Genomic DNA, 16004 nt, shown 5'->3' on the forward strand with positions numbered 1-16004 from the left:
ATGTAGCTCTGCTTTCAGGAGCTGAAATACCAGCAGACTTATTCCTCAGATACGAAAGGACCACAGAGAGATAGTAGAAATGACCTGGTCCAGTCCACTGAATTCACATGTGGGGAGGAAATCCTGAGACCAAGAACTCCAGAGGCCAGATGACTGGTCTAAAATAGAGGCACACGCCAGGAGGTGGGAGATGCAGTCTCCCCTGCAGGACCAGGTCTCTTTCCTCTGCTATGGGACACCCACCCATGCATCAGACCGATCCCTCTACCTCCAACCACGTTTCATCTTGTTTTAACAGGTGAGCATGATCCTAACTCTGATGGTGCCATATGACGCCATTGACACGGAGTCCCCACTCATGGAGATGTTTGTGGCTCGTGGGTTCTATGCAGCAAAGTTCGTCGTGGCCATCGGGTCGGTTGCAGGACTGACGGTCAGCTTGCTGGGCTCCCTCTTCCCAATGCCGAGGGTTATCTATGCCATGGCCGGGGATGGGCTCCTCTTCAGGTAAGAGACATTTATTTCACTCTTCCATGCCTGTCCAGGGAGAGTGTCACCCATCTTCCCTGTCACATGGACCATGGAACTTGTCATATATCTTGGCAAAGAGTTTGAGTGAAAATAATTGAGGTCTTAAAACAGCCCCTCAGTTTGACTCTGGGTCACTCAATCTAGCAACAAACTGGTGTGTTCCTCCAACTGCCCTTCCTCTTTTATGTGACACTGTCTGCTGTCTGCTCCTTCGTAAAGATGCCAAAATGCTACATGGGTGGCCTCCAGAAGGAAGGACCCATCCCAGGGGCATCTTAGGCTTGCCTTCACATTGAGCCCTGATAACTCCCCCTCTGAAGTTGAAAAAGTTCAGTTACAATCAAAGAGAGGATAAGACCCTTTGAGCAGAACCTAGCAATAGTAGCTATGACTACCACCATTTATTGAACATCTGTGTAACCCAGGTATATGGTATCCCATTTAGTCATCACAATAACTCTATTTAACAGAACAGTGTACTAGATGAAAACTCAGAGAGGTAAAAAAACAAAAACTTGCCCCAAATCCCCCAGTTGCTAGATGCGGGTTGCGGTGGCGGGGGGTGCAGTTCAGGATTTGAACCCAGGACTGTTTGACCCAAATGACCAGATTTTTAACTACATCAAGACACTGACACTTCCAGTCCCCTAATCTGGCCAGGCAGTAGCCTATCTGCCCATGGTACACAGGGGATGTGACCCCATCTCTTGGTGCCTCGTGCCTCCTGTGTGAAGAACTTACAGGTAAAGCATTCTTCAAGTGCACCAAACAAGAAGCAAACTGCCAAGGAGGTCTCAGGAGTTCAGAGGGACCCAGCTCAGAGACTTTACCTCTGCCATCAGCTGTCACCTTCTGCAACAGTTCCTGCGCATACCCTCTGAGGTCACCACTGGGTCAGAGCTGAGACCTTGCAGGAGCTGGAGGCTGATCGCGGTGGAGATGTGACAAGTTCACACATCCAAAAGGTCTTTCTGCTGTCAAAGAAAACCAAGAGATGCTAGGCCTCCGAGCAGTTTATAGTCTTGTGTGAATCACGGAAATAAGGGGGGACTGGAAGAGCAGCAAGAATAGGGCCAGGAGGGGAGGAAGGTGGAAGGTGGGAGCCTACCTAAGCCTAAAGAACTGCTAAACAAGCGCCTGTCATTCAGTCACCCTTGTTGGTCTTCTCTATCTTCTCCAGTGAGTAACTGGCCAGATTTAGCTTTCATCCATGAGCACATGTTCATAATGACTGTGCTGTTTCGCAACCAAATCCCTGTACTTTCGTTGTAGAGCAATATTCTCAGGCTTTGGCATAAATCAGAATCCTCTAGAGGCTTTTTGAAGTGTATAGTATGTTGGGCCTCACTCCCAGAGAGTCTAACATAGTAGGTGAAACCTGAAAATACATATTTCGAACAAGTTCCAAGGTGTTGCTAACGCTGCTAATCCATGGACCATACTTTGGGTAACACAGGTGGAGAGGACCACCAGTGACTTCAACTATCCCCTCTTCATAGCAAAGTCTAGGCTTCAATTTAGATTCCTGAGAACCTCCTAGATTCAATCAACCCACCACATCACATAATGAAGTAGGCACTTTAATAGAGCAGTTTGCCTCATACCCAAGGGATTAAAATGGATTCTGTTTAAATCATATTTCAGAAACAAGATTCTGGAGTAGGAACAGCGACAGTATTTAAAGCAGTGAATCCAGAAGTAAACTGGAGGAGCAGGACCTGGAGGTGTTAAACCGTGTTGAATCCATCACCATTAACCCCCTGCTTGCCTCTCCTCCAGATTCCTGGCTCACGTGAGCTCCTACACAGAGACCCCCGTGGTGGCCTGCATCGTTTCGGGGTTCCTGGCAGCTCTCCTCTCCCTATTAGTCAGCTTGAGAGACCTGATTGAGATGATGTCCATCGGCACCCTCCTCGCCTACACCTTGGTCTCCGTCTGTGTCTTGCTCCTCCGATACCAGCCCGAGAGTGACATTGATGGCTTTGTCAAATTCCTGTCTGAGGAGCACACAAAGAAGAAGGAGGGCATTCTGGCTGACTGTGAGAAGGAAGTCTGCTCTCCTGTGAGTGAAGGGGAAGAGTTCTCCGGCCCAGCCACCAACACATGTGGGGCCAAGAACCTGCCATCCTTGGGAGACAATGAGATGCTCATAGGGAAATCAGACAAGTCAACCTACAACGTCAACCACCCAAACTACGGCACTGTGGACATGACCACAGGCATAGAAGCCGATGAATCTGAAAACATTTATCTCATCAAGTTGAAGAAGCTGATTGGGCCCCGCTACTACACCATGAGGATCCGGCTGGGCCTTCCGGGCAAAATGGACCGGCCCACGGCCGCTACAGGGCACATGGTGACCATCTGCGTGCTCCTGCTCTTCATCCTCATGTTCGTGTTCTGCTCCTTCATCATCTTTGGCTCTGACTATATCTCAGAGCAGAGCTGGTGGGCCATCCTTCTAGTCGTGCTGATGGTGCTGCTGATCAGCGCCCTGGTGTTTGTGATCCTGCAGCAACCAGAGAACCCCAAGAAGCTGCCCTACATGGCTCCCTGCCTCCCCTTCGTGCCCGCCTTTGCCATGCTGGTGAACATCTATCTCATGCTAAAGCTCTCCACCATCACGTGGATCCGGTTTGCGGTCTGGTGCTTTGTGGGTAAGCAACTTCCTTTGGAGCCTTGAGGGTTCCCTTCTGAGGCCTTGACCAGGCTTCTCCCAAAATTACCTCCTAGCCCGACTGGGCATCCCCTTGCCAAGAGAATTCGGGCTGGTTCTGTGGATCCTTGCTTTCTGCTTTAGAGTCAAAAAAGCCACGTGTACCCTTTCTGCCTGTTATGATCTTGGTTGTTTGTTCTGAAGAATGATACCGATCAATCCATCACTTCACTGAATAGCTTACTGGATATCCTTATTGTGGATAATTAGTATCACAGAAAGTGATACTTATTTCATTTTAAGTGGATCCACATTCTTTAAAAAAAGTACAAAAATAACATATAAATTGAGTGTGGGAAAGGTTGATTGGAATTCTTAAAAACTAAAAATTACAAACAATTTTATGTTGGACAGAATTAAAATAGCAATCATGCCATATTTTTAAACAAGCAAAGTATGAATGAAGTATGCATTCTTGGCATAATTTTTTGACAAAATTCCATCCTGGCACCATTTAATAGCCCTCATTTTTTATCAACTTTCACAAAATATTTGAGCATTTCTTTTTTCCCAAGATCTTTCCTCATCCATTGATATTCCAATCATTTTCTTAGAAAATACCTATCACATCATCATCCTTGTTGATTTTCTCTTCTTCTGTTGATAACTGATAAGGCTCTGTCAGGTTCTCAACATCCACAGCTTTAAGTGAATTACCATTGCTCTCTCTAAACTCACTTTCACTGCCTTCAGACAGTCCTGTATCTTCCCCAAGATTTCTAATTTTCCTTTGGAATCAGTTTATATTATATTCACATTACCTGTTTAACATATTTGACCATTACTGATGAAATGGCTGGGGATAGGTGCTCATGGTAAGAGAGATGTTGAAGTGAATGCTTATTTTTTTAAGATTCTTATTTTTTTTTAAGATTCTTATTTATATACTTCCTATATAATTTGGTAACCCTGGGGTCTCTGGCAACAAATACTTAGCTAAGGAGGGTCCTTAGGTGCTTTGAGGAATAGGAAAGTAAAGAATAAGGGAAGCAAAATAAATACGTGTGAACCAACCTGGGCAAGGCAACAAAAAGACTCGTGGAGTTGTAGCTCAACCACTCCTTGAGATGAGGAATATGGGTGTTCAACGTGGTGACCTCTGTTCCCAAACCATACTGTTGTTCATGCTTAATAAACACTTATCTGTGATGATAAAGCACTCTTCAGATAAGAAAAAGGAAACTTTCAGTCAGAATAGCTGGGAAGGACTTTAAGAAGGCAGAATTTGAACTGGACAACAAGATAGGTTTTCGACAGAGGGAAGTGGGGGGAAAACATGGTAATCAAAGGCAAGAGCATATATCTCCCAGAAGATTCCTCACCTCTGAAGCCATCCTGCACCTTCCTGTAAGCATTTTGTACCAATTTTCCACTACCTAAGCCTCCTCCCTTGGTAGACTTTAAGGGATCTCTTGAAAGGACCCCACTGACCTGTCAAAGTTCTAAGCATTTACATGATTTATTCACAATCTCTCACTTCTGTTTAAACATTTCGCCACTGAAACAAGAAGCAAACCAATGATACTATGAGTAGAAATGACTGAAGTGTGTAGAAATATTAGAGTCATGTATTCATCAAATGAATAAAGGCACAGACACAAACACCCAAGAATTTATTCATCTCTTCCTGGACTATCCAAGCTAGATACAGCCTTCAATATCTAGTACAATGCTACCCACAGTGTGGTAACCATTCCACTGTTAATATTTGGACTGATTTTAGAGAGTATATGAACTTTTCAAAATATCGTATGGTTATTACTCACTTTCACAAACACTACAAAAACAGACATACTCAAATCATTGCTTTTTAAATAATTTATTTATTTTAATTTTAACTGTGCTGGGTCTTCATTGCTGCGCTCAAGCTTTCTCAGGCTCTCTAGTTGCTGCGAGCAGCAGCTACTCTCTAATTTCAGTGCTTGGGCTTCTCATTGCTGTGGCTTCTTTTGTTGCAGAGCATAGGCTCCAGGCACACAGGCTTCAGTAGTTGTGGCACAAGGGTTCGGTATTTGCAGCATGAGGTCTCAGTAGATGTGGCACACAGGCCCAGTTGCTCCAAGGCATGTAGGATCTTCACAGACCAGGGATCAAACCCGTGTCCCCTGCACTGGCAGGCAGACTCTCATCCACGGTACCACCAGGAAAGCCCAATTATTTTTAAATTTCAAAAGTGAGTTAAACAGAAGAAAAAACATTAGGACATGTGCCATATAATTCAAAACGACAAATAACACTTATATGGCACTTACCACATATCAGCCATCATTCCAAAGGCTTCACTTATATTAACTTATTTAATCCACACAACCAGATCCATTTTACAGATGAGGAAACTAAGGCACTTGACTGAGGTCACATAGTTCGAATACAGCAAAGCCAAATTAGAACTCAGGTGGTGTAATTCCAGAGTCCACAATCATAGTCACTACATTAAAAATGTAGTATATAAATAAAATGTAAATGAAGTTTGAGAAATATTGAAACACTCCCCACTTCTCCCTCTCTCAACTTTACCGATAAGTAAACTGAACCACCAAAAGGTTCAATAACATGCTCAAGATCAGCAAGAATAACAAGAAATCATTCACAGAGCTATTACCACAATTTAGAATCTCCATGCTCAGATAGGGGCCTCCTACTTCCCCATCACAATGCTTCTGAGCAGACCTTCGTATCTGCCCAGAATGTTTGAGATGTAGTCTGTGCAGATTAACAGAGGGCTGGCTTCATGGGTGGATGATCTGTGCAGTCACACAGGGCCTCGTGCTTGGCTTAATGCTCTTGTGCTGTCTTCTTGAATTCTTAACAATGTTTTAACAAGAGGCTCCATGGTTTCATTTTGCACTGGGACCTATAAATTATGTAGTCAGTCCTGCATAATATCTGTTTCTGGAACACCAGAGGAATTTTGCAAAAGTTATGTAATGGCCTATTGCCTTTGGAGTCAGACAGCCCCAAGTTCAAATCAAAACTCTGCCATTTCCTTGTGACCTTGGGAAATTCATTTAATTCCTTTGGGCCTCAGTTTACTCATCTGTAAAAATGCAGATAATTCTACTAGATTTGATCTGGTTGCAGTTTGGGGATTAAACAAGAAAACAGCAAGGAAAGCAGTAAGAACTATTTCTTTCCTGCCTTTCTTTTAAAAAGCTGAAATGATTCATTGTCTCCCAGACTAGCTGTCACATGCGAAAGTACGACGTGAACCTGTTCTGACTCAGGCTGCCTTCCCAATTATCAGGCAGAAGAAAGTTCCCAAAGAACCTTTTGTAATCTTGCTGATAACACAAACTTCAAGCTGGCTCCAGAAACTGATACTCCCTGGCATGGGAGGGTTCCACCCTGCAGCCTGAGCGGGCCAGACAGAGAGCACTGGAGCCTGTAGTTTAAGAAGTACCCAGCTGCTGGCTACTAACTGCTTTGGTATCATTATCTCTGAAGGCTCATAGATAAGTAAGTTTCACCCAGAACAAAGATTCTCAACTCAGACTACACAACAGAATCATGTGAGTTGCTTCTGAAACATTCTATGCCCAGGATCCCCCCACAGAGATGTTCTGATTCAATTGATCTGGTACAGCCAACCACAGTATTCTTAAAACTTCCCTGAGTAATTCTGTTGTGTAGCCAGGTTTACAATGATCTAGAACAGTGGTTCTCAAAGTAAGGTCCCAGACCTGCCACATCAGTATTACATGGAAACTAGTGAAAAATGCAATTTCAGACCCCAGCTCAGACCTACAGACAGAATCAGAATCTCTGAGGGCAATGTAGGTTTTAAAAAGTCCACCAGGTAATTCTGATGTGTGCTCAAATATGAGATCCACTGATCTAGACAGAAGAATAAGATGATAATTAGCAGATAGGCAGATAATTTAATCACAAAACTCCCTGTTTTTTGATATATAAAATATATCCATCCCACAACCCCAAATTGGCTTATAAAATCTTTAACAATCTTATAGAATAAATTTCCCATCTCTAAACATCTGAGTCTCCAAAATGTCAGATTTTTCTTCTTCATCTCTCTATTCATAATATAAGTTTCCCAAGGAGAACAGTAGAGAGATTTCTAAATGGAGTTTATTATGAAACATCCACTACTTTTTAAAAAGATTTACATGGTTTGGCTGAGTCATAACTTGATAATCTTCTCAAACACATTTTTTACCCAAATTTCTCTAAATGAATCTTAATTAGAGCATTTTTGTAACACTGTTTAGCTAAGCTTTTGTCCTTCGGAAGAGCCCAACTCATAGCGAGAAATGAAGCAGTTCTTAATAGATACCCAGCACTTGTTTCTTTTCCTTCCAACAAGAGAAATAACACACACAGCAAAGTTTAATAATCCCCAACAAAATGAACACAAAGCCAGCCTTCATTTACCTTTTCTCTTAAATGATGCAGTTTTGTAAAAGAATACCTCAAGGAGTTGGGCAGAGTCCCAGAAACCAGCAGGGACCAGTAAGAACACTGTATGATGGTATTCTCCAGGCATGTGTCAGGTCTACTGATCCCTGTGGGCCTTTATTGTAAATTAATCATCTGTTTGACCAGCTCACAGGTACCCTTACCCTGCATGCCAAGTTGCTTCAGTCGTGTCTGACTCTTTGTGACCTTATGGACCATAACCCTTACTCTAGGTGTTGTCAAGATTTCATTTGGAATTTTTTCAGTCCCTCTGAGGAAAACCAGGTGGCACTAGTAGTAAAGAACCCGCTGGCCAATACAGGAGACTGAAAAAATGCAGGCTCCATCCCTGGGTTGGGAAGATCCCCTGGAGGAGGGCCCAGCAACCCTCCAGTATTTTTGCCTAGAGAATCCCACAGACAGAGGATCCTGGCAGGCTACAGTCCATAGGGTTTCAGAGAGTTGGCCACACTGAAGCAGCTTAAAAAACACACAGCTTTAGAGAACAGACAGGACGTGTGATTTGGGCAACGAACCTCATAAATCCTGGAGAGTTGGTGATGGACAGGGAGGCCTGGTGTGCTGTGATTCATGGGGTCGCAAAGAGTCGGTCACGACTGAGCAACTGAACTGAAACCATCAACATCCCAAAGAGAAGACACACTTCACGGTTTTCGCCTGAGCTCTCATCTGAAATCCTACTGGAAACTGACTCAAAGCAGCTATTGTGATGAAGGGAAGAGAAGGGAGAGAAGGGGGCCATGAATTCTACCTGAGAGGGCACCAAGATAAACAAATTCCTGATGATATGTCCCATAAATCAGTTTGAAATTCTCCTTGTAGGAAGTGAGAAAACAATTGGCAGCTTCAACATCAAAATATGCTCAGAAGAGCAAGAAGGATCACAGAGGCCAGGATGAGGATGGCAACAAAACCAAGCTGATTCCAGGAGGGAGGGAGGGAGCAGGTTAACCCTGTAGCCGCTGAGGCTGCCTGCTGGTGGAGGTGCTGGGCTGGCCAGGGAGACACCTGGGGAGGAGTGGGCAGCTGAGACTGAAGGGCCAGGAGACCACGCAGTGGAAGGCCCTGGAACAGCTGTGTGCAGTTCACCCAGAACAGGCAGTGTTGTGAGTGAGTGATGGGCTCCTTCCCCTCAGCAGTACAGGTGTGAGGTCATCCTAATCTTGCACTTGTAGTTTTAATTTGTTCGTTCTCCTTGCTGTCCAGCATCCCACAGTGTTGATATTACCACAATGCATTTATCCATTCTTGTATCCATGGGCATTCAGCATGGCAGCTGCTACGAACATTCTTATACATGATTTCGATGGACACACAGGGTTTGTGTTTTGGTCGGGTTTCTGCTGAGTTAGAGGTGGAACTGCTGGAGTTTTTCATGTTCTTTAAGAAGGCTGCCTTTGGTCTCATAGCCATTATACTCCTTGAAAAAAATAAGGGCCCCCAGCTCCATTTTGCAGTTGGGAAACTGAAGCATAAAGAACATGACATTATGTTAGACCAACTGCAGGCCCAGAAGAGCAGCTCCCCTGGTCCCCACTTCATCCTGAGCCTTGCTCTTCCTGGCCACACCATATTAAACAAGCCTAACTGTTGTTACAATCAACAGGGCTTGTGGGTATTCAAAAAATAACCAGCAAAGTGGGAGTTGGTGGGGATTGTGCTGGATGGGAGGGCACCTTCTCATTACTGTCTTCATTTCTGCACCAGCAAGTGTCTGTTTTGGAAAGTTGATCCCAGACTAGAAAAAATAAAAAAGCCTCTGGGCATAACAAAGTGCCTCAGTTATCTGCAGCAGGCAGGGCTTCCTGCCTGAACGGGTGCCCCAGAAAGAGACAGCTCCACCCAGCCTGCGGTCAGGTGGCCCACCCGCTCTGGCACTGAGTGTGGAGCCACGTGCAGAGCACAGGAAGCTCCTGGGGGCCTCTAGAGAGCAGGAACCTGCTTCATGACCTGAGCTAGAACCTGCCAGGTTGGAAATCTGTCTGGCTCCGGGTCACCTAGTCCCTTTTCAGAGCTGAGTTTTTGTCCTAGGATTTCTCCCACAGGATCCAAAGGACCCCCTACCCCTCTCATTTGTAGGTTTGAGGTCATTTGTTTAGTTTGCACAGGATGACACAGGGCTTTGCACAGGGCCAAGACAAGTGGAATAAATAGGTGTTTTACCAGCTGATACTGAGGTGTCCCAGGCTTGTGAAAGCAACTTGGCATCCCAAACCTCCCTGTAGGCCCCCAGTAGGCAGCCCTCCATGCAGACTCAAGAGATGTGAGTTGTGATGCCATTTCAATCCCTGCATATTGCACAGGTCTTAACTCCTCTGGGATGATGTGTGAGAAAGTAGGTTTGTATAAAGGGCTTTCCAATCACAAGGTGTCCTGTTACATAAAGAAAGCCCATTCAATGACTGAAGGCATTGATCCTTCACCTCGTCCAGCCTGAACCTCTCATAGGCACAGAACTGTCTGGAAAAGAAGCCAGAGCCTCCCTTTGAATATTTACCTTCCGTACAAACAGCTTACCATGGGACTCATTGCCATTACTGGGTGCCCAGTATAGCCATGTTTGCTGTTAAAATACTGAAACACTTCTGTGCCTTCTGCTAACTAGTTGCTGCCTTGAATGCCCCATCAACAATCCATCACATAAAAAATAACTCCAGCCTAGCAGGGGAGCCTCCAAGACCCTCTGCAGCACAAAAGCTGGCTGCCTTCTGATTTTTTACCTGCCTTTCATTTATTCAGATATCAGATAGGTCACTACAAAGCAGTGGATCTACGTTTTTATGGAACTGGAGAATTAAATCCACAAATAGAATAAATAATATTACTTATCAATTACCCACCTTATTCTTGAGACTTTATTCCAAATGACTTCTGGCTTATGCTAAAAGCTAATCCACTGTCAAAAGATAAAACTTTGCCATCCACAAGGATTTACAAAGGAATAAACCCAATCCCACTGATAACCTGAATAACAGGACCCAAAAACTATTTCAAGCAAAGACAGCATCATTGGAATAAGTGTATAGCTTTAAAAAGTGAAGAGTCTATCCAAACAAATAATTCAGGGGAATTTTGATGCTTTTGGATATCAGATGATATTAAGGAATTATTAGTTTTTAGATGTGATTATGGTACTAAGTTTTTTGAGGAGTCTATTTTATAGATACCTGCTAAAACATTTACAGAAGAAACAGGATGAAAGGAATTTGTTTCAAAGTAATCTAAAGAGAAAGGGGTAGGTGAGTGGGTGTCAGGAGGGAGAGAGCTAGTGATGAATACATGGGCCTTTTTATACTGTTCTCTCCACTTCTGTATGTTTCAAATTCTTCAAAAATAAAGTTCAAGGACTCGCCTCGCAGTCCAGTGGCTAAGACTCTGTTCAATCCCTGGTCAGGGAACTAGAGTCCACATGCTGCATCTATAAGATCCCGCATGCCACAACTAAGACCCAGCACAGCCAAATAAATAAATAATAAAATAATAAATGTTATAAAAAGTAAAGTTCAGCAAAATCGTTTCCAATTAGTGTATACCTCCCAACCGCTCCCTGGTAGGTAGGAGAAATAACAACTGGAAGCCGCCAGGATCAGGACATGGAAGGACCTGGAAGGATCTGCCGTCTGAACAGTCTAAATACTGACTGTGCAGCTGTAGAAAACCCTGCGTTTGGTCTTGTGCCACAGTCTTCTGTCTGTGAAATGCCATAATCATAACCTACACACACACACACACACACACACACATACCATTCTCAGGAGGAATCTAAACAAGATAACACTTGTAGACTATTTTTAGTTGCTTGGGAGAAAGGCCCCATCACTGTAGGACCTCAGCACCCAGGGGCGCTGGGTGAAGTGTTGTTCAGATGGTTCAGGATTCCCAGAATCCCCACAGATTTTTCAGAAACTACCTCATGCTTCATTCTCTAAGCCAACTGAAAAAAGGAGCAGAAACAAAACACCCTGCTTCTACACAGGAGGCTTTTAGCTGCTCTGTTTACTCCTGCAACACAAAGCCCTTGTTTGTGTGTGACAGATGGTAATACATGTTTCTCTCCTCCCGCCCTCTCTCTTTCTCTCTCTGCGCCCCTTTCATCTATTCCCCTCTGCTTCTTTGTCCCTCTCCAGTCTTCCTTTTCTCCAGTCCTTCTCTGTCTCACACCACTTTTCCTGAACTGACTCAAGGGCCAGCAAGAAAGATAAAGGCAGACAGAACACCCAGCCCTAGGAGAATGCATTTGCCCAAGCTATCTATTCATGCTGTCAGGCCAGTGCACACAGTCGCTTCTGCGTTCACAGTCCTCATATTTGAAATGTACTTTTGAAGACAGAGTGACACACCTTAGAAACTGTAGGGGGCTCAGAGCAAACATTAAAAGGCCCACAAATATTTATGTGGCAAGTTTCCATGGATTGCTTTCCCAAAGTAATCATACTTGACACATTTGCTTACTGACACATACACACACACACATATACATACTCATGTTCCTTCCAAGCCCAACCACGCCCAAAACAAAACCTAAGCTCGTACTGACTATTTCTGCACTAGGCAGTCTCTAACCCAGTGAGGGAGGGGATGTGAAGGGCTGGATAAGCTAGAGCCTTCTCTCTCTCATGGACTGCTGCTGCTGCCCCTCACACGCCCAGGCAAGTGACTCAGTCTTTCCCAGTCTCCATTTCTCCATCTGTAAAATGAAGGTATTCAAACAGATAAATGACACAGACTCTTTTCCAGCTCTAAATATCTATGATTCTATGAGGAATCACACCAAAGTTCTTAAAGAATTACCGAAAACCAATCTATCTGATGGGCTTCCCTGGGGGCTTAGACAGTAAAGAATCCACCTGCAATGCAGGAGATGCAAGTTCAATTCCTGGGTCAGGAAGATCCCCCGGAGAAGGGGACTAGCTACCCACTCCAGTATGCTTGCCTGGAGAATTCTGTGGACAGAGGAGCCTGGCGGGCTACAGTCTATGGAATCACAAAGAGTCGGACACAACTGAACGACTAACACTTTCACATTTTCACTTCACAGTCTATCAGACAAAACACCTCAATACTTGGTGGGGTTAGGGGAAGGTCTGTCAGAATAGATGTCAAACCAGTGCTTGATGACCTCTGTAGTACACAGAAGAGAAGCCAGGGGCAAGGGGAAAAGAAAAAATTTTATTAAGTTTAGTAGGTAAACAACACACTTACAAACAGGATCTGAGAACAGGATCAAAAAGGAAAGAATTGATATAACAGATACCAAGCAGACAGAGGAGGCAAGCTTTGCCACCTACTTGGATGTCTAGGAGAAAAGATAGCAAGAAAGAAAAACTGGGCGAAAGGAAGTATGTACCTGACAATAAACTCAGTCTCCCGAAATTTACTCTCTCATTTCAAATGTGCTTCCAACAGAGGTATTCTCCAAGCATCTAACTGCTAGCCCTTTAAAAAGAGGCCTTGATTTGGTGCCTTGTTCTCCACAACGATAAGAACTATCCCCCATGCCCACCCCACCCCCAGCCCCAGACAAGAGTAAGATCCATGCTCAGAAAAAATGAAATTGCTATTTGAGAACAGCCACATCTGCCAATGATTAACTCCAGGATTTATTACCAATTAGGACTATAAATCTCTGCTTACTTTGGCTCCTGGAAAGTTGATTTCACAGGAAAATGGGGGTAGTGGGTGGCAGGGAGAGTCATTTGAGACAAGGAGGGAGAAATCCAAGCTTAAAAAGACACACTTCAAATTCAAAAGGAAGCAGAATACCTCGGGAACCAGAGCAGAAAGCAGGCTTCACCTTGTGGTTCTAAGCAAACAGCCCAGCAGATGCCCGCAGGGTTAACAAAGTCAGAGAGACTAGTGCCACCCAGAAGAGTGTGTTGGTACCTAGAAGGAGATGCATAACCGAGGGGACGGCAGTGGCCAGGCCACCAAAAGGCCAAAGTTGGCAGTAGGGCACACGCATCAGGAGTTTTGGGGTGTTTTGGCCACATCACGAGGCTTTCAGTGGTATTTTATGAGTCCATTTAATCTCCTTTGTTAGTTTATATTAATATTATGGACTGAATTGTGTTCCTCCCAAATTCATGTTGAAGCCCCAACCCCCAATGTTGCTTTTTTCGCCAACCTGTGTGGCTGGCAGGATCTTAGTTCCCCAACCAGGGATTGAACTGGGCCCAGGGTGATGAAATGGTAAATCCTGACTATTGGACTGCAAGGGAGCTTTAAGTTTCCTTATCTCAGGGGTTCTCAGCTTTGGCTGACCAGTGGAATCACCTGTGAAGCTCTAAAAATACCTACACCTGAGTCCCAATGAAGACCAATTAAATCAGAATCTCCAAGGGATGAGGTATCAGGATTGTCCAGGCACTCCCCAGGTGACCCGCCAGGTGCAGCCAGGGTTGAGAATCACCGCTTATGTCATTTCCTCCTCATAGCAGCCCCATGTATTGGTACAGTACTCTCGAGATTTCACACACGAGAAAGCTGAGGCCCAACGAGGCTCAGTAACCCTGATCCAGGGTTACACAGTGATGGAAGCAGGATTTGTACTCAGACCTCACCTTCTTAACCATCATCCCCCTTGGCCTCCAACGCTATGGTTCTCAGCATTCCAGACCCTGGGCCTCCATGGGCTTTTCTCAAACTATCTTCACATATTTTTTTCCTAAAAATTCTTATAGAAATGAGACATTAGCCCATATAATGCTACAGGTTAACTAGACAGGCAGGCTTCTTTCCTTTGCTTGGAATGACATCAAAACAAGGAGGTTGCACTGAACATTTCATGCTCTTTGGGAGTTCTCATTCATCCCTTCAACAAACATTAAGTGCCAGTTTTCTACAGTCTATAAAATAGAACCACCCTGTACCGATGATCACACAATAGATGTTCTAAGGTCCTAACAGTGGCATGAGAGCCCACAGGTACTGAGAGTCCACAAACGAAAGTGGTTAGCTGAGTGACAGTAAAGTATTATGATTCTGGTGAGTGAAAAGTGGTGAAGTGAATCATAGGACCATATATGCATGTTGCTACGTGGTAGAATGGGGCTTCCCAGGTGGCACTAGTGGTAAAGAACCCGCTCACCAATGTAGGAGACAGAAGAGACGTGGGTTTGATCCCGGGCTGAGGAGATCACCTGGAGAAGGGAATGGCAATCTACCCCAGGATTCTTGCCTGGAGAATCCCAAGGATAGAGGGACCTGGTGGGCTATATAGTCCATAGAGTTGCAGAGTCAGACACGACCGAAGCAACTTAGCACCCACACATGTGGTGACATAAAAGAATGAGTCCATAAGTGGAAATCTGGGATAGAAATATCTATGAGAAGGCTGGCAGTACACTGTGGGTGATCCATTACTATTTAAACCAGAAAAGAAAAGGCAAATTCCTGGCTGGCATCTAGTATAGTAAGCTAGATGTCAACAGGGGAGTGGGGACAGAGGTGCCCTCAAGTGCACCATATCCGAACTAAAGAGATGGCCAGTTCTCACCTCCAGCCAGAAGTTTCCATGTAGGAATGTGAGTACAGCATTGTCAGTCCATCTGCTCTCAGTATGGGTTGCTTAAAGATCTACCATTTTTAAATGGCATCTAAGTCGAGTCTTTTCAAAACACTGTGTAGACCAAAGAAAACACATCCACCACCAGGTCTGCTCTCATCATTGAGAGTAAGCCCCCTGCTTGATGCATGGATCCCCAAACAACAGCTTATTCACCTGTGCTTCCCCCTACTCACCCCACCCCCGCTGCAGGTATGCTCATTTATTTTGGGTATGGCATCTGGAATAGCACCCTGGAAATCAGTGCCCGAGAAGAAGCCCTGCACCAGAGCACGTACCAGCGCTACGACGTGGACGACCCCTTCTCAGTGGAGGAGGGCTTCTCCTATGCCACTGAGGGCGAGAGCCAGGAGAACTGGGGCGGGCCGGCCGAGGACAAAGGCTTCTATTACCAGCAGATGTCAGACACGCAGCCCAACACCCGGACGAGTAGCAAGGCGAAGAGCAAAAGCAAACACAAACAGAACTCAGAGGCCCTGATTGCAAACGATGAGTTAGATTACTCTCCAGAGTAGGAGCACACACACCAGAAATGTGCAGACATGATGGTGGTTTCTTTTCAGTAACTTCACCTGTGGGCTAGAAGGTGGAAACTTCTTTCGCTCTCATTTCAAAACTCCAGCCTTCCCCAAAGTCAGTCCCCAGTCATAGCCTGTCATTTGCCACCTCTGCTCTTCACAACAGTTCTGTGGAAGGGCTTCACTCGGGTCCCGTAACTAGTCCCCTTGCAAAAACAAACAAAAAACTAAACTAAAAGCT

At 44.8% G+C, this 16004-nt stretch overlaps 1 protein-coding gene across 1 annotated transcript in view; it reads left to right on the top strand.

Moving 5' to 3' along the window:
* SLC7A14 (solute carrier family 7 member 14) overlaps positions 1 to 15760 on the top strand; it is a 50503-nt gene extending 34743 nt beyond the window's left edge. The window contains exons 5-7 of the mRNA XM_088842756.1: positions 299 to 507; positions 2311 to 3188; positions 15438 to 15760. Of these exons, the coding sequence (XP_088698882.1) occupies positions 299 to 507; positions 2311 to 3188; positions 15438 to 15760 (1410 nt within the window). The remainder of the gene's footprint in view (positions 1 to 298; positions 508 to 2310; positions 3189 to 15437) is intronic.
* Positions 15761 to 16004: the final 244 nt, after the last annotated feature.

The sequence above is a fragment of the Moschus berezovskii genome, chromosome 1, assembly GCF_049115385.1.
Source record: "Moschus berezovskii isolate FMDL1 chromosome 1, NW_MosBer_1.0, whole genome shotgun sequence".
NCBI classification, from domain to species: Eukaryota; Metazoa; Chordata; class Mammalia; order Artiodactyla; family Moschidae; genus Moschus; species Moschus berezovskii.